The 18,106-nt window shown below is 35.9% G+C and overlaps 1 protein-coding gene across 1 annotated transcript; it reads left to right on the forward strand.

Moving 5' to 3' along the window:
- The first annotated feature begins 666 nt into the window (after positions 1-666).
- Positions 667-13,230, forward strand: rundc3ab (RUN domain containing 3Ab). The gene is made up of 11 exons (XM_038298791.1): positions 667-1,008; positions 8,512-8,627; positions 8,765-8,892; positions 9,522-9,607; positions 9,696-9,785; positions 9,860-9,940; positions 10,203-10,371; positions 10,477-10,634; positions 10,761-10,880; positions 12,818-12,918; positions 13,042-13,230. Exons 1-11 carry the CDS (start codon positions 902-904, stop codon positions 13,182-13,184), a joined length of 1,299 nt encoding a protein of 432 aa, XP_038154719.1. The 5' UTR covers positions 667-901; the 3' UTR covers positions 13,185-13,230.
- Positions 13,231-18,106: the final 4,876 nt, after the last annotated feature.

Consider the following 18,106-nt stretch of genomic DNA (forward strand, 5'->3'; position numbering starts at 1 on the left):
TCCGTCTGACATCACTGCTGCCAAACAAACATGAATGATGCACATTCCATAACTAGATATAGTGACTTAATATCATAGTGTTTTTGTTTTGTTTTTTTATTGCTGCTGCCTTGCCAAGTCTGCATGAGAATGACACTGTGTACACTGCAAAAAGATTTTAAAGTATTTTTTTCTTAAAATAAGTGCATTTTTTCTTGAATTGAGGAGGTCAGTGAGACACTTTGCCAATGGAACAAGACAATTTACATTTAAAATATGAAAAAAACAATGATCTTGTTTTCTTTCAAGTGCATATTATCTAATTATCTTATTTTAAGAGCAAAACTACTCATTCTATTGGCAAGTCATCTAATTGACCTGCTCAAATTAAGGGTAAATACACTTAATTTAAGATTTTTTTTTTATTTATTTCTATAGAGAGCTTTTTCCAAACGAAAATTCTGTTTGTTTACACTTGTGTGTACAAAATGACATAATAAATCAATCTAAATCTAATTTCCCCACTGTTTCTTGTTTTTTATCCAGATATTTTTTAATAAATTATAGAATAAAAAACTTCACCCCTGAATTTTAAGAAGCACCCTTCTTAAAAACAAACAAACTGTTGTTAAATATGGGGTTATTCTCAATGTGACGTAATGGGATGCATGTAGCTTACGTCACGCAGTAGGTGGAGAAATCGCGAGAAGACAAAGATGATGGTCATGGCTCTAAATGCAGGAATCATAATAAACACAGATGAAGTAATGAGCAGATGTGTTTCAGGCTCCTTCCAGCGGTTTAATCAAAGCGCAGCTGCGCGGCAGTGATGATGCGATGATGCGGACTCTCAGCATCCTCCGCCACGAGTGACTGTGGAGGACCCACGGCCGACAGGGAGGGGTCCTTTCTTTCCTGTCGGATGGAGCCCGGCTACGTGCAGGCAGCGATGGCTATGGGAGATGTTTCCAAGAGAGTTTCGTCTCGAAACGTAGCAGTGGAGAGAAAAAACCTCCTGACTGTCTGCAGGTCAGTTTTTTACTTTTAAAATCAGGGGTGAATCTTAGTCCAGGAATGAAAACAATCGAACAAACATACAACAAACCATTATATATATATATATATATATATATATATATATATATATATATATATATATATATATATATATATATATATATATATATATATATATTAACTAACTTTTAAAGAAATATAACCACAGGAAGAATATCACTAAAACTTCAGTGTGTTTCATTTAAATCTTTGTTTTTAAACCTGGATGAAACCTTTTTTTTTTGTTTATATATATATATATATATATATATATATATATATATATATATATATATATATATATATATATATATATATATATATATATAACCTTCTGAATATAATATTTCATGTCTAAATCAGTTTATATATATAATCACACCACAAAAAATGTAAATAAATAAGTCATTATTTTCTTAAATTAAGTGCATTTTTTTCTTGAATTGATGAGGTAAGTGAGTCACTTTGCCAATGGATCAAGAAAATGTACATTTAAAATGATAAAAAAAACTCCATTGTCTTATTTCAAGTGCATAATATCTAATTATCTTATTCTAAGAATAAAAATACTAATTCCATTGGCAAATGATCTCATTTACCTACTTAAATTAAGAGTCAATTCACTTAATTTAAGAAATTTTTTCTTATTTCTAGATCGTTTTTGCAGTTTATCATGTGAACTCTGAGGTTGTCATGATGACAAGATTCCTGGAGCCAGGACTGGCTGGCACCCCCAGGGACTGAGTGCAGGGGAAGCATTATCAGGCCTGCATGCCTCATAATGCCTCATAATGCATCTTACTGGAGTTTGTGAGGCAATAGCATTTAGGTTTACTAGTTTAAATGAAGGACGTTATTTTAAATTATGTAACCTAACAAGAGACAAGCCCTTAAGGAAGGACAGTGGACATGTTTAAAATCAGCTGGTCTCAGCTTGTACCAGAAATCAACACAGTCATCCTCCAGCTGTTTGTTTATAACATCTATTGTTGTTATTTGTTTCATTGACACTTGGCCTAAATGGGAAGGGGGGTCTAAAGAGGATTTTTACAATTACTTTACCGATTCAAGCTCATAAACATAATAGCGGTTTATACAGATATTACTTTATATATGTTTAAATATCACAGTTGGCTTTTTTTTTAAATAAGTGTTTGATTATTATAGTAGAATGCTTGTGTACTGGGCCAGCTGTAACATCCCTGGTTCAAATCCCACAAAATGACACACCAGCTCCCTGAGCAAGGCTCTAAGCCCTACAATGCTCATCAGAGATACAAATACTTAGTTACTGTACTTAAGTACACTTTTTATTTTTCTTCCTACTTCTTACTTCTACTCATTACATTTTCACACATTTATCTTTATTTTCTATTCCTTACATTTTTAAAACAAACGTTACTCGTTACTCTTGGCTTCGGTTTTATGTTTATAAACAGGGGCGGAGCTAGATGGGGGGCCAGAGGTGGCCATGGCCACCCTCAGCCAATCATTGGCCACCCCTGTGGCCACCCCTACCATTTTTTTTCTGCCCTCCAATACAGACGGTGGCAGCAGTAATACTATCAAGAGGAATGTTTAAACTTATTAAACATTTAAATTTTTCATATATTAATAGGCATATATGCACATCAAAATACTAACATTAAAGTTGATATATACAAAATGTATTCTCTTTTAAGACCCTAATTTTGTGTTATATGGGGTAAACTGAAAATGATGTGTCTCAGCAAGTCATCAATGAGTTTTCAGTGAAATCATAGATAAATAACTACTTTAATAGTAACTTAACATTTCATGTAGATATTAGTGCATGTAATATTAATGTTATGCAGAACAATTTTTGATAAAAGTAGGTAAGTAATGACAATGGAAAAGATGTCCGCCTCAGACATTTTGTCCACTATACCTTTCATTTAGACAGCATTGATGTTTATATATCTTTATCTATTTGTAATCAAAAGGGTGTAGAAAAGTATAGTTTGTCTTTATTTAGAAAATATGGAGGTTGTCCTCGTTCCTGTTGGAAAAGTGTAGATTTACCCTGAGGTTCTGGGGCCTATCCACTTTCAGTGGATGCCTGGCCCCCCTTATAAAAAATTTCTGGCTACGCCCCTGTTTATAAATATTTATTTCAAGTCATGTGCGCCATCCAGTGCAGATCATTGGCGCCATCCACATCTAGTGAAAACTAGTATAAATGGATGAGTCATATAACGTAAACACTCATTGCTAAACTATTCATCAAATTTGTGCTGATGGCGCCAAAGGAAATCATCAGAAGCAAGCAGGTGTTCTTCAAACTGGAAACATGAATTGTCTATGCCATGCTACAATGATTCAGAAAAAGATATTGAAATGTCTGAAAGCTCTGACACAGGCGAGAGCGTGTCTGGAGACGGAGGCCAACAAGACCTCCCTCATCCTTAGCCCTGTCTCAAAGAATTTTTCGAATTAGTCGTAAAATTGAGCTTTCAATTCATATAGTGGGATCTAGCTTTTTTTTTAAAGCTTATTTTATACTTTTATACTTGAAGTGGTTTTTGGAGCACATGTCAGATTAAATAATACTACTTCAGTGATAGTATCTAGGTGTTACTTTATTGTATGTCTCGTAACATATCAATGTTGGTTGTGCTGTCCTTTTAACATCTCTTTGCAGGTGATGAAGCAGACTGAAAATGTTTTATCATTATCTCCCTTTTATCTCCTCTTTCTTTAATCTTTTCTCCTTTTTTTCTGTTTTTCCTCTTCCGTTCTACTTGCATTGCAGTGTCTATATAATCTGTAAAACTCCTTGCATAATTATAATAAAGCAATTTATACGCATGAAAAAAGCGGAACACTATTGCAATAGCTGTACTGCTCCACTTGTGAAAGTAAAATCTGATGGGCTCTTTTTGGCATCAAGACAATTATTCTTATTGGCACATTGCCAGACAGGACACTGTTAAAAAAAAAGAAAAAAAAAGGTTTTTGGAGCACATACCTTTTCACTTTTACTTGAGTAAAGAGATCAAGTTAATAGTTAAACTTTTACCAGAGTGTTTTTAAACTTCAGTATCTATACTTCTACTTAAGTAAAAAATGTGTGTACTTTTGACACCACTGATGCTCATCAGAGACTGCATAGATGCGACCCACTGATGCCTTGTGTCAGATGTTAGGGACAAATATCATTAGAATGCACAAAGGTGCTTTAACAAATTTAATTAATCATTCAAATTATTGAGGAATGGAACAGAGCACCATCAATTATGTTTCTGTGCAAAAACAACATGGAACATGTTGTAAATTTCCAGTCAGTGTATTGTCTGACGTAATAGCACAGCATTTTTAAAGTGCACCACCACAAGCTTGTATTATTAATAATAGCACAATAGTAACCATTTCGGAACTACTTGACTAGTTTAGGATGTTATGCCAGCCCTTGAAAATGTTTATGTAGTAAATATTCACTGTAAAAACTTCATTAGAAAAACAAAATGTGTTATAATCAAGACAGTAAGCTGACAGTGTGTCTAATCTATTGGTTATGTTCATTTTGATTGGAAAATACTAGAAAAAATAATAGCAGGAAGTGTCTTTTTACTTGAGAAGATGAACTCACCTTGGCAGATTTACATTTTAAAATAATTATATCCTGACCAAATTTATTGTTTCTCTCAGAAATGGGCATCTCTTAAAAAGTAAAAAATATGATAGCAGTTTCAGTTAAAGCTTGAACTTAGGTTTAGCCTCAAGGACTAACAATATAAAAATATTCAACAGAGCTGTATAAATTACTGACTCGCATTCACTGCTGCAGTAATAGAATGTGCAATAATGCAATAGCAAAGCGCGAATAGGTTTTTAATATTTGTAAACATTATAATTTTAAGTGCCATAAGTTTAATTCAGATCCGATCTAGGATTATATCCACAGACATCTAGACCTTTGTAAATTTTGTGGCCTAATTTTTATATCTCACTGCTTGTAGTTTTCATTTTCATATTTTTAATGACCACCAACCAACAGGATATTGCCGCTCTTGAAATGAAGTTTGGAGATTTACAGTAAAACCTGGCTAGTTTAAGTCTGATCATAAACTGTTCTTTTCATTTGAGTTGAAGAGTTATTGAAAATGTGCTTTAACTTTTTGTTACAGATACATGAAACAATAGAGTACATTAACCAGCTTAAAAGTAGAGACTTTATCCTGAGTTTCAGCAAAACGAGTTCATCTAGTATTTGCAAGCATTTTAGTTTTAAGTGCAATGCATTTAATTTTGATCTGATCAAGGATTATATCCACAGACATCTTGAAATTTGTGGACTCATTTTTATATCTCACTGCTTGTAGTTTTAATTTTCGGGACAGTTGGCCAGTTATTTTCCAGTCAAATCTAAATGAGACATTGTTGTCTTTGGAACAATGGAGGGTGAAATCATTTCGATGTCTACTGTTTGGCATTGTGTACAAACAAAATTTCATGCACGTATAGATGAAAACATACATTTTACTCCAATATATTATATGTTTAAGGTTATTATTCCATAAAACTTTTGTTTACGGAAAAAATATCTTTGTGAGTGAGCCTCAAGCATTTAGTAATTAGATTTAGGAGAGGATATTTGTAATGAAAAAGGATGTTAACATATTTTTCAAGCATCAACTTTTTAAAACTACACAAATATTTCATTCATATCTAAAGAAAGTTCTTAAACCTCTCAAGGAAGCAGAGTCGTAAGCAGCTTCCTGAAAGTCTCCATCTTTTCTTCACCATAAGTGGATGACATCAGACCTCCTTTACAGAAAGGATGATCCATCAATGATCAGTTCGCACTTCTCAGTAGTACTGGGCTATACTCCAGCAATATATAATATGATATCATTTCACATAGGGGTCTTTCAAAATAATTTTATCGAGTGCACAAATCATACACTTTGGGGTTCAAGCTTGTGCACACTTTTTAAATAATGATGTTCCAATGTTTTTGAGTTTTTCTGCTCTTGGCATTGAAATTGATGTTCAGGCAGTTGTTTCATTTTATTATTTATTCATACTGAACATATTTTGACATAATACGTGTATAAGTAAGTATTCAGCGACAATATGTTTACGTTACAGTACATGAACCTCCCAAGGTTCACAGTTTCTTAACTACAATAAAATAAGGATTGTGGGAAACAACATTGTTTTGTATGCTGAAAATTAGGAACAACCATTTATTTATTTTTTTAAATCAACATTATTTTACTTTTTGTTTATTTAAGTCTGATTTTTGTAATATTTAGTTAATTTATGTGTGTTAATTATAGTCATTATGTGTACCTATTAATTAATTACTTTGTGTTTAGCCTCTTATGTTAGAGTTACACCCAAAACCAATTAGTTGTGACACCGCTTGGACCGTCCCTACACCCTCTGATCTGATTTCTTTTAAATATATAGGCTCCAACTAAAGGTTCCTTCTCCAGATCACTGGGCTTGCAAGAATTACTTTCTTTGTGAGAAAACATTGATCAAGTAAAGCAGCCCAATTTGTAAATATAAACCATTTTATAAATTTACACAAAACTACTGCTGCTGCTCAAGTAAGGCCAAAAAAAAAAAAACTTTTTGACAGTTGTGCTTCTGTTTGCTTGCATCACAGTTCGGCCATCTTAGTTGGTATTTTCCTCAAGGTGGCTAGAAGGCAAAGATTTTTTAGCCTGGCTGGTAAACTGCCTTTGATTGGTCGAGCCGATCGCAGTGCGGGAGGCGGGACTTTAGAATGCATCACTCTCAGTGCCTTTCTGCTTTTCTGATAGCATAACAGCAAGATTTTGTTTTTTATCAGCTTTAATGATCAGAACAGTAATTACATGTTCAAAAAAGAAATCTCTACTTTGCATTCTTAGGAAAGAGAGAAATAAAATAGTTAGATACGGGAGATCAAACTAACTAATGTAAGGTAAAGGAAAGCAAATGCATAAATTAACAGGCATTTACATTATAACCAGCGTAAGCATACAAAACCAATCTCCAAAAGTATAAATACATATGTAGGATTTAAAATCAACACTTAACAGAGACAGACCCATTTCAGCAATGAAATACATCAAGTTAACTTTAGCATTTTGTCAAGGTACCAGAAACTGTCACATGTCACTAAATATTTTTTTTGTTTATGTCCATATTTGTTGGCTAACAAAGATAAGGAGGAATAGAAAATTTTTAGTTTGTTTTTAAAACATGTTAATGAAGGTTTTTTGTTTTTTCCCTTTATATACATGCATATTATATCTTGCCAGAATCATGATAATATTGACCGTGTCAGATATATCCTTCGCAAAGCTATTCTTGTATGTTAATATTTGATTTATTTTAAAATATGTTACATTTTCTATTTTGGTACGCAACCAAATATTCATGTTCTGCCAAAAAAAAAAAAAAAACTGTGACTCTAAGGCAAAAAACGCAGGCATCAACCTCAAATCCAAACCTTTTCTTGAGAGTCTCTGCTGTTGGGTAATAACTATTCATAATTTTATATTGTACTTTTACTTTTGGATGAATTGTAAATCTTAAATATATGAAATATTTTAGCATAACAGCAAGACAGCAACCTCATCGGAGCAATGTTTTAATGATGCCCTTTCTGGTGTCCTAAGTGAGATTAAGCTAATCTTAATCTTCAGTGTCATTTCTTTTTAAGAAAGTCGTACTTGCTATTTTCGGCTGGAAATGTTTCACACACAAAATTACAAAAACAGAGCAAATTTCTTGTAGCCTTTGAGTCACATCCAAATTTATCTGATTGGTTCTTACCTGATGACGCTCTTTTAGTTTTAGTTCCGCCTCCGTCCAGCTCTACCAGATCTTTTCCAGACTGTTACACCGTGTCTGGCTAGCCTATTAATCTAACTTGACCACTGTGTTTCACTTTTTGTCAGACTCGTTATGTTCCCGACTCAGTTATGTCAAATAACTGAGGTTAGTTGACTGAGTTGATCTGTCGCAGAGAATCAGAAACCATCCCTTAGGGCCCCACTCACCTCTGTAATTGTTCCTTTCAGATGCCGATAGCGGTTTCTTTTTAGTTCGCCTACAGTACCTGTTGGTCAATTAGTCTTTCTTCCTCAGTTTCCCTGCTTTCATTCTGCATTAGCGGTTCCAAATCTCCTCTGTTTGGTTTATCTATGTCATTTCCTATCCCTGTCTCAGTCTTTAAGCTTCTGATGTTTCAGCCTTCCATCCTGAATTCTTCTTTTTCGATGCCAGGAATTCCTGTCTCCATTCTGGTCCATCTCACAACCTTTAACACCCCGAATTGTGATGATTGATAAAAGAACAATAGTAATGAGAGAATGTTTCTCTCAGTCAAAGAATGTTTCAATGTCAGCAGATAACATTACAGTCAGATTTTAATTAGTGTTTGATATTATAGTGTCTTTCCAACTGGGAGATCTATTTCCTTATTCCCTGTATTTCAATTTTTACCACATGCAGGTTTTCTGTAAAGACCCTGTTAGAGAAGTACACAGCAGAACCTATCGATGATTCATCTGAAGAGTTCATCAATTTTGCAGCAGTTCTTGAACACATTCTTAGTCACCATTTTAAAGGTAAGAAACCAGTGTGTCAGAGCTTAACTTAAGGTGAAAGTTTTGACAAAATAAGTAAGATACTGACAATCTTTACTTAAAGGGGGGCAGTGCTCTGCATAAGCACACATGTTACAGACCTATATTTTGTTTTATAGGCTCTAGTAGCTGGTTTGATGGACAGAGGAGTTACTGGGACTATATTCGCTTGGCATGTGCTAAAGTCCCCAACAATTGCATCAGCAGCATAGAGAGCATGGAAAACATCAACACATCCCGAGCAAAGGTAGGTCACATAGACGGGAGCCACACAGTCATGACAACTGACAACCGATATATCAATAACAACCACTTTTACTTTTTGCTGTTAAATCTCACTGATGTAAGAATTTGCAGCTCAGAGACAGAAAAGGTTGCATTAGTGATGCAATATATTTTTAACACTTTCAGCTGGCTGCCAGGACTTCAAATCAACCACCCAATATATACCAAAAAAGTAAAAAAAAAAAACAATCCACTGGACTTTGTTTCCAAGTTTGAAGACGTTTCCCTTCCCATCCAGGAAGGTTTTCAATTCAAAATGTCAGAAATAGTATTTAGTTCAAGGCTTTATAAAGTGGACCACAACAAAGCCTTGTTTTGGTTTAGAAACAAGCAAATTGAACCTGATATAACTAACTAACTGACCCGATATAACTAACTAGCAAATTCATCAGCTTCTCTTTTTGTAAAGATACTTGGTAGGGAATAGAAATTCCTTTAACTAAATCCACAACCCTAAGGAAGCCATGAATAACCTGTAGAAAGGCAGTAATGTAGGCTAAAGTTCACATCTGATATTTTTGTTGGTGTGTTTCTTTATAATAATGTTTGCTGTGCACAGTAGCTGATTTGGATTCAATGACATTTTTTCAGGGTCGAGCCTGGATGAGAGTCGCCCTCATGGAGAAGAGGCTCTCTGAGTATATTGCAACTGCACTGAGGGACAGCAGGACAACCAGGTTCCTAGCTCAACACCCTGACATCAGCATTACACTGCCCCCCCCCCTAAATTAAACATAAACCTTCATAGTTGTTTTTGTGCTTTAGGAGGTTCTATTCAGAAGGAGCCATAATGCTAAGAGAAGAGTCCACGGTGCTAACTGGGATGCTCATAGGTCTAGGAGCCATAGATTTTAGGTAATGAAGGTTTTTAACCTTTGCACAGAGAAGATTGTTTTTACTTTTGATTTTAAGTGGTTTTCTTCCCACAGTTTCTGTCTGAAAGGAGAGGCCCTGGATGGGAAATCTCCAGCAGTGATTGACTACACTCCATACTTGAAATTTACACAAAGGTAACTACAGTAACAAAGCAAGATTTTTTCAGACAGGCAAAGGGAATGTTTAATGTTTTGCTCTGTTACTTCATTTTCAGGTGAGAAAATCACTGTTTCTGTTAGGTAATTATTTTTACTTTAAACAGGATTCCCATACAGAGAACACAGGGAACTCAAAAAGATAATAAATATATAAAAAACAAAAAAATAATAATAATGAAATTTTAACATCTAAATATGTTTTACCCTTTAGTAAATCAAGTGGCTCCTTTCTTTTCAGCTATGAATACTTCAGTGATGATGATGACGATAGACGGAGTGTTGACAGCAGCTGCAGTGACGACAGCGTCCCCGAACACCCTTACGTCCCTCTGGTCACCGATGACGAGAACTGGAGCTCAAAGTGCCGCAAAATGGAGCACAGATTTAAGATCGTCAATGCTCAGAAGGTGTTAAGACATTTTTTTTTGGTGATAGATCACACAAATAACTAATTAAAGCACATAAAAAGGTGTGTAGTTTTTGTAAAAGAATATTTTGAAATATATTATAAGGGTTACCTGGAGGAGCTTGTGCGATTACGTGAGTCCCAGTTAAAGAACACAGAGGCAGAAAACAAGAAGCTGAAGACCAAACTGGAGGAGGTACAAAGCCAGAGCCACCGGGAAAAGAAGGAACTAGAGGCTGTTATCCTGGAGCTGCAGGAGCAACTGTAAGCCCATTTGATTAACCACCAACTTTTAATCCACTGTAGTTAATGGTGTTTTTACCCATATTTATTTTACAAGCAATAAAAAACTATTTAATTTACCTGATGTTTTATCCACATGTGCATTAGGACAAGCTTGATTCCGTATGATTCTAACCACCTGGTCAAAAACATGTCAATCCCCCTCATCAACCAGTGGCCAACCCTGGAGCCGTACAGCATCCAAGATGAGTTGAAGCTGTTCCGCAGGTTTGACTCGCTGCCGTGTGGTAAAACTTAATACAGGAACATTAATTTATTGCTTATTTATGGGAACAAGGAAATCAAGGAAAAACTATTTTTATCACATGTAGATTTGCGTCAAACTAATCAAAGATTTTTAAAATAATTTTATAATAATAATTTTTTTAATTCAACTGTTGATCCCTCGTTCTTTATCACACCCAGACATAGAATATTAAACTCATTAGGCTCACCTTTGCATGAATTAAAGCTGTAAACATTAGCTTATTACAAACTCTGAGGGCCTGATCTTTAAAGGGTTCGAGCATCTCAAAACTCCTGCAAACATATTTTTATGCATGAAGCAGATCTTCAAAGGAGGCATATTGTGTTTAAAATCAGCAAAACCTTTTTATGAGGGATGCCTTCGTCAACATGCAGATTATATTCTAATGACCAAACTGCATAATATTATGGGTGGATGATATGCAAATATAAACATTTACCAAATTTACCCAAAACTTAACCACAGTTTTTGCACCTTTTTAAACACTTTTAAAAGTCAGGTGCAAAGTCACACACAAACATTTCAAGGGTCATTGTCGCCACAAAATAAATTTTGGTGCAATGACAGACAATGTAGAGATATTCTGTTACGTAGAATAAAATATATGGACCATGGTAAACATATTTTGTAAAAACCCTTTTATAGTAATATCCACCTGTATATTATATTCAGTACATATCCAGCTGTAAATTTAGTTCATAGCACTAGTGATCTATATATTATATTCATTATTTATAATGGTATTGATCTCTATACTCATTCAGTAGAAACCCATGTCCTGTATTTATGGAACCATTATTTATCCTGCACTTGCTGCTATTGCACTTCTGGTTTGACCTAAACTGCATTCCGTTGCCTTGTACCTGTGCTTGTGTAATGACAATAAAGTTGAATCTAATCTAATCCAATCTAATATTTGAACCATTTAAAATACCCAGACTAGAATAATAATAATGGGGAAAAATCTGCTGCACAGGCTGGCACAAGTTAAAGCAGCAAGACAGCTGACAATTGCTCTACTATTAAATCTAAACAAAAACAATGACAACAACTTTAGAAACCATCCATCACAGAGCCTGAAAGGCTGCCTGTGTGGAGTACATTATCACATTTATTATCATAATTATTTTAAGAAAGATTATCATATTTATTATCTTCAACTACATGGGCTCATCTTTTCTTTTTATGTCCACTCTCAAACTTCCTGCATCATATGAAATCTGCTCAAACCAAACCGGTTTTCATGTCGTAACATTTGCATAAGCAGTCTTTTTAGATTATCCAATGTATTAATGCTGCAATTTAGTGCTTTCTGCATGGATTGCGCGAAGATCAGGCCTTTGCATTACAGCAAATTCACCTAACAGTTGAAGTTTAGTCAGCAGTTAGTTTTTTTTTACCACCTTACAAGAGTTTGTAAGGTGGTAAAATTAGTTCATTTATTTTTAAAAATGTTCCAGCTTTTTTTTTTACATAGTTTTACTCTTAATCTGCCTCCACAGTTATTAGGAAAACTAGGCTTCTCATTTTTTAGTTATATTAACAGTTGTTAAAGGTGGCAATCAAAACTGGCAAGGAAGTTTTAGCAAAAATAAATAAAATTAATAGATTGGACTTTTACAAAGAAATAAATAGTGTAAGATTCTGTTTTTTCTTACAGCCTTTTGTCTTAAATCTTTTTTTGTTTAAGTCTGTTGCTAAAAGTTGAATTTTTACTAATTTTCTCATTGAAATCCTCTGGCACACTGAAAAAAACAAAAAAGGGAAAAGGCTGCGAACAGGGATATTGAGTGCTTTCAATTTGTCAGTTGGTTAATTGAAATGAATGTGATTTTAGGCCCGCCTGGTGTCATGCTGCTGAATGTCATCCGCTGTTGTCCTCTCTTTGACCCTATAGGAGGAGTTTCCCGAGCACAGAGCTGCTCTCAGCAGAGGTCAGCCTGGATTCTGACTCCCAAAGAGTCGCAGGCAAACAGAACGGAGGAGCCTGGTGCACAGGTGACACTTCAGAACCTTTTATATTTTAAAACTGTGAATGAATAATTACAGATTTTATATTTATTGATAATTAATACAACTAATTGCAGTTGTTTTTTTATATTGTGTATGTTTTTGTTCCAGAAAAGGACTATACCCCCTCCATGATGGGCCTGTGTGGGTCTTTGGCCTCTTTTCCAAGCACCAAATCTCTGGCTAGCCTCAAATCAAGTGAGTGCTTGGTCAATATCAGCACAGAGAACAGCCCTGCTCTGTCTCCCAGCTAGGGGGCGCCAAAGATACACTGGAAAAGCAGACAATTCAGTAAAAAAATAAAAACAAGTGACTGCTCCTGGCTGATGTGTGCTCTCATCAGACCCTTTACCTTCACACTCAGCCTTTCTCTCTCTCGATTAAATCAAACGTGTGTGGAGGAGGATCCTGACTGTCTCAGACCTTCCGGTATGGATGCAGAAAAAGCTGCTGTACTGCCTCAGTCTTCAGCTCCACTGTATTTCAGAGCTGCTTTATGCTTCACCTCTCTTACATCACAGCGCTACACTCTGTGCAGATAAAGTCCCGTATCACCATCAGTCATCACTGTACGTTCCTGTCCGTTGAGTCCAACGAGTCTGTGTCTTTATCAGTTCGTCTGTGCATTCTCTCTGTTGCCTTAAACAGGCAAACTGGCTGAGCTGCTGTAACATTTTAGGGCATATAAGCTTCCTTTTATCACGGTTAAATACACTATTATAAGAGATTAGAGTGAGGTTAGAGCTTTTTTTTATGAGCCTAGTGGTCCATTGTGAAGATTATTTGAATAGAGAAAAAAAGAAACAGTGGATAATATTCTGAAAATAAATGTCAAAAGTCTTGTTCAGTCAAACTCCAGGTTAGATGCTGATTGTAGGAGCTGAGAGGGAACATGTGAGGCTGCCTCAGCATCACTACAATGTGCGTTGATACTATGCAGGATGAATGTTTTAAAAACGCTATCTGCCATGTGTCTGTGTCTTTTCCCAGTAATTATCTTAATTTAATTTCCTGACTGGCTTCATGATGTTTGGCACTCTCCTGACAGGCACTGGTAGATACAGGTGCTGGTCATAAAATTAGAATATCATGAAAAAGTAGATTGATTTCAGTAATTCCATTTAAAAAGTGAAACTTGTATATTATTTTCATACATTACATACAAACTCATATATTTCAGATGTTTATTTTGTTTAATTTTGATGATTACAAATGACAACAAATGAAAATCTCAAATTCATCATATCAGAAAATTAGAATATTGTGAAAAGGTTCAAAATTGATGGCCCCTGGTGCCACACTCTAATCAGCTAATTAACTCAAACCACCTGCAAAAGCCTTTAAATGGTCTTTCAGTCTAGTTCTATAGGCTACACAATCATGGGGAAGACTGCTGACTTGACAGTTGTCCAAAAGACGACCATCGACACCTTGCACAAGGAGGGCAAGACACAAAAGGTCATCGCTAAAGAGGCTGGCTGTTCACAGAGCTCAGTGTCCAAGCACATTAATAGAGAGGCGAAGGGAAGGAAAAGATGTGGTCGAAAAAAGTGTACAAGCAAGAGAGATAACCGCACCCTGGAGAGGATTGTGAAACAAAACCCATTCAAAAATGTGGGGGAGATTCACAAAGAGTGGACTGCAGCTGGAGTGAGTGCTTCAAGAACCACCACACACAGACGTATGAAAGACATGGGTTTCTGCTGTCGCATTCCTTGTGTCAAGCCACTCTTGAACCACAGACAGCGTCAGAAGCGTCTTGCCTGGGCTAAAGAGAAACAGGACTGGACTGCTGGTGAGTGGTCCAAAGTCATGTTCTCTGATGAAAGTAAATTTTGCATTTCCTTTGGAAATCAAGGTCCCAGAGTCTGGAGGAAAAGAAGAGAGGCACTTCATCCACGTTGCTTGAAGTCCAGTGTAAAGTTTCCACAGTCAGTGATGGTTTGGGGTGCCATGTCATCTGCTGGTGTTGGTCCATTGTGTTTTCTGAGGTCCAGGGTCAACGCAGCCACATACCAGGAAGTTTTAGAGCACTTCATGCTTCCTGCAGCTGACCAACTTTTTGGAGATGCAGATTTCATTTTCCAACAGGACTTGGCACCTGCACACAGTGCCAAAGCTACCAGTACCTGGTTGAAGGACCATGGTATCCCTGTTCTTAATTGGCCAGCAAACTCTCCTGACCTTACCCCATAGAAAATCTATGGGGTATTGTGAAGAAGAAGATGCAATACACCAGACCCAACAATTCAGAAGAGCTAAAAGCCACTATTAGAGCAACCTGGGCTATCATAACACCTGAGCAGTGCCACAGACTGATCGACTCCATGCCACGCCGCATTGCTGCAGTAATACAGGCCAAAGGAGGCCCAACTAAATACTGAGTGCTGTACATGCTCATACTTTTCATGTTCATACTTTTCAGTTGGCCAACATTTCTATAAATCCTTTGTTTTTATTGGTCTTCAGTAATATTCTAATTTTCTGATATGATGAATTTGAGATTTTCATTTGTTGTCATTTGTAATCATCAAAATTAAACAAAATAAACATCTGAAATATATGAGTTTGTATGTAATGTATGAATATAATATACAAGTTTCACTTTTTAAATGGAATTACTGAAATCAATCTACTTTTTCATGATATTCTAATTTTATGACCAGCACCTGTATATATATATATATATATATAAAAAAAAAAAAGGTACAAATACATGTGACTTTGACTGCAGCAGCATAATCCATTATTTCTCTGTCTCATTACACTTTTCCTTGCAATGTCTGAATAATCTATCTTTTAATATAAGTACATCGATTCAAAGGGAAATCTTAAGGTCTCACCCTGTCTAATAATTTGCTAAATTAAATTCTTGGCAAATGGAGACCACTAGTCCCTTTATTATACAAATTCACATATTTGGAGCATTCACTGGGAGAGATCCTTGACCATTCCTTTTTGCAACATCTCTATGGATCCTTCATAATCCTCTGTCTCTTGTCAAATTTTGGTATTTATGCATTCCTAAGTCCTTTTGGGGGGAAAACATGCCCACAGCATCACAGATCCTTTCCCATGTTTAACAGTGGTGAAAAATCACTGATTCTGCATACACTTATTTCTATTTTCTATCCCATCTGGAATATTTTGTTGCTAAAAAGATAAATATTTGGCCCAGTTCACCAAAGCATATAGTTCCAGTTAGTGTTTAGATAAACTCAACATGTTCGTGTTCGTGCTTGTTGGAAAGAAAGACGTTTTCCCTGGCAGAGCTTCCTAACAAACCACTTTGCCTGTAGAAAATGTTTACTTTAAGACAAGATAAATATGTTTTGTTTTTTATCATGGACCAATTGATTTAAATTATGCCAAAAAGACCTGATCCTACATTGAAAGACATATTTTATCGCAATTTTTTTTTAAACACTCTACAGTACATATAGTTGTGCCACTTGTTCTGTTTTTTTGTTTTCTTGTCAGACAAATATGTCATTATGTACCCTTTCCCGATTAAATAATTCTACTCATATCAAAAGTTTTCTTTCTAATATTTCCTTGTTTTAAATTATGCTGCTGCGATAAAGATACATTTATTTGCAACTTTGTGCACATCTCAAATGACAGGTTGTTTATTTTTCCTGCATCAGCATTTCAATATAATGCATTCTGGTTAAAAGTTGGAAATCATTGCATTACTTAAAACTGCAATAAAACTGTCTTTTTGGAATCAGTAATTGTGGGTATGTTTGAGTTTTTTTGGGTGTCTTTAGTGTCACACAAAGAAAGAATTGTTTAAATACCTGTTGGGCAGTGGCGGCCAGCCCATAGGGGGCGCTGGGGCACCGCCCTCCCTGATAAGAAGAGAGAAACGTAAAATATATTTTTAGAAATTAACTCATAAATGTCAGTTTTACTCTCTAGACTGTGTACCTATAAGCAAAACAAATTATATAAACTACATTTCCCTATCTACTGTCATTAATTTGTGGATTTCCACAGACAGACTCCTACCGTCTCTGTTCTGGGGGCGCCTATCAGACAGCCCCACATATGCAGAGAATCTGTCAATCATGTACTATTGCTAGGTGAATTTAATGGCCAATCAGCGTCTCGGAACTTTATGGTATTGGGGCTCTGAAAATACTGCCCTTTAACAGGCTTCTGAACCCAAGCGCAGGTGCAGACAGTTAGAGGGAAGATGGCGAATGTAACGAGCGAGATGCAGCTTCCACCAAATTCGGTGAGATCCTTATTTATCTACCCGTTTGCCAGAAGAACATCCCTGTTGTAGGATATGAACATTTCATGTTATGGTTATTGTGACTGTGACGAATCCACCTCGTCGCTTAAAACAACCTCTCTAACTTTGCGCGCCACACACACATTCCTGTTATACTGTGTTTGTGAGGACCAATACACTCGCGCTGAGCCAAGTAGCTCCATGAACTTAAAACACACAAGCTGTTCCTGGTTACCTGCTGGCATATTGAGGGTGCACACTTAATATTTCAGTGGGGTTAGCCGTGTGTGTGTGTATGTGTGGGGGGTGTGGGTGTGTGTGTGTGTGTGTACGTGTTTATGCTATGGGGACTTGTCATCTTCAGTCTGGCTGCGTCTTTGCTGGGTTCAAACCCAGTTTGGTGTAATTGAATAAGTCAATGAATCTGTGTAAAAGAATGAAGTTGTAAAAATGATTTGTTTTTGTACATCAATTGTTTGTGGAGGTAATATATGGACAAAACTGATTAATGAGAAGAAATCAGAAATAAGAGAGCCTGAGGTGAGGGGCTTAAACTATTTAATGAGGGCTGTGGGAAGAAAAGCAGCAATTTTTGTTTTCTGTTTCTTTGTTACATTGCTGGTAACTGGAGGGAGGCTGAGGCCCAGAGGATCTTGTATATGTTTAGTTTCTTTTGCACCCTGTTTTGAGTTTTTGAGCTCAATAAATCACCAACACCGGTAACCCGACTGAGCCTGGATTCTTGGAGGCCAAAGAACCCCGTCACAGTGACCCAAATCATCACTGTTACTGTTATTATATAGTAAATTAAATCATTACTGTTAAATTGTATGTATTGTCCAATTGTTTATTTGAATTCTTATTCCGGATTAGTTGGAGACATACACTAGGCTATATCAGCCCCACCAAAAATATTTTTCACCAGCCGCCACTGCT

The sequence above is a fragment of the Cyprinodon tularosa genome, unplaced genomic scaffold (genome assembly GCF_016077235.1).
Source record: "Cyprinodon tularosa strain WSP-4 unplaced genomic scaffold, ASM1607723v1 ctg416, whole genome shotgun sequence".
Taxonomy (NCBI): Eukaryota; Metazoa; Chordata; class Actinopteri; order Cyprinodontiformes; family Cyprinodontidae; genus Cyprinodon; species Cyprinodon tularosa.

Bases quoted from the DNA above. Each gene is read 5' to 3' on its own strand.
- rundc3ab (XM_038298791.1), top strand. From the start codon at position 902: ATGGAGCCCGGCTACGTGCAGGCAGCGATGGCTATGGGAGATGTTTCC. The intron at 8,628-8,764 runs GTAAGAAACCAG...TTTGTTTTATAG, and splicing joins TCTTAGTCACCATTTTAAAG to GCTCTAGTAGCTGGTTTGAT. The intron at 8,893-9,521 runs GTAGGTCACATA...ACATTTTTTCAG, and splicing joins TCAACACATCCCGAGCAAAG to GGTCGAGCCTGGATGAGAGT.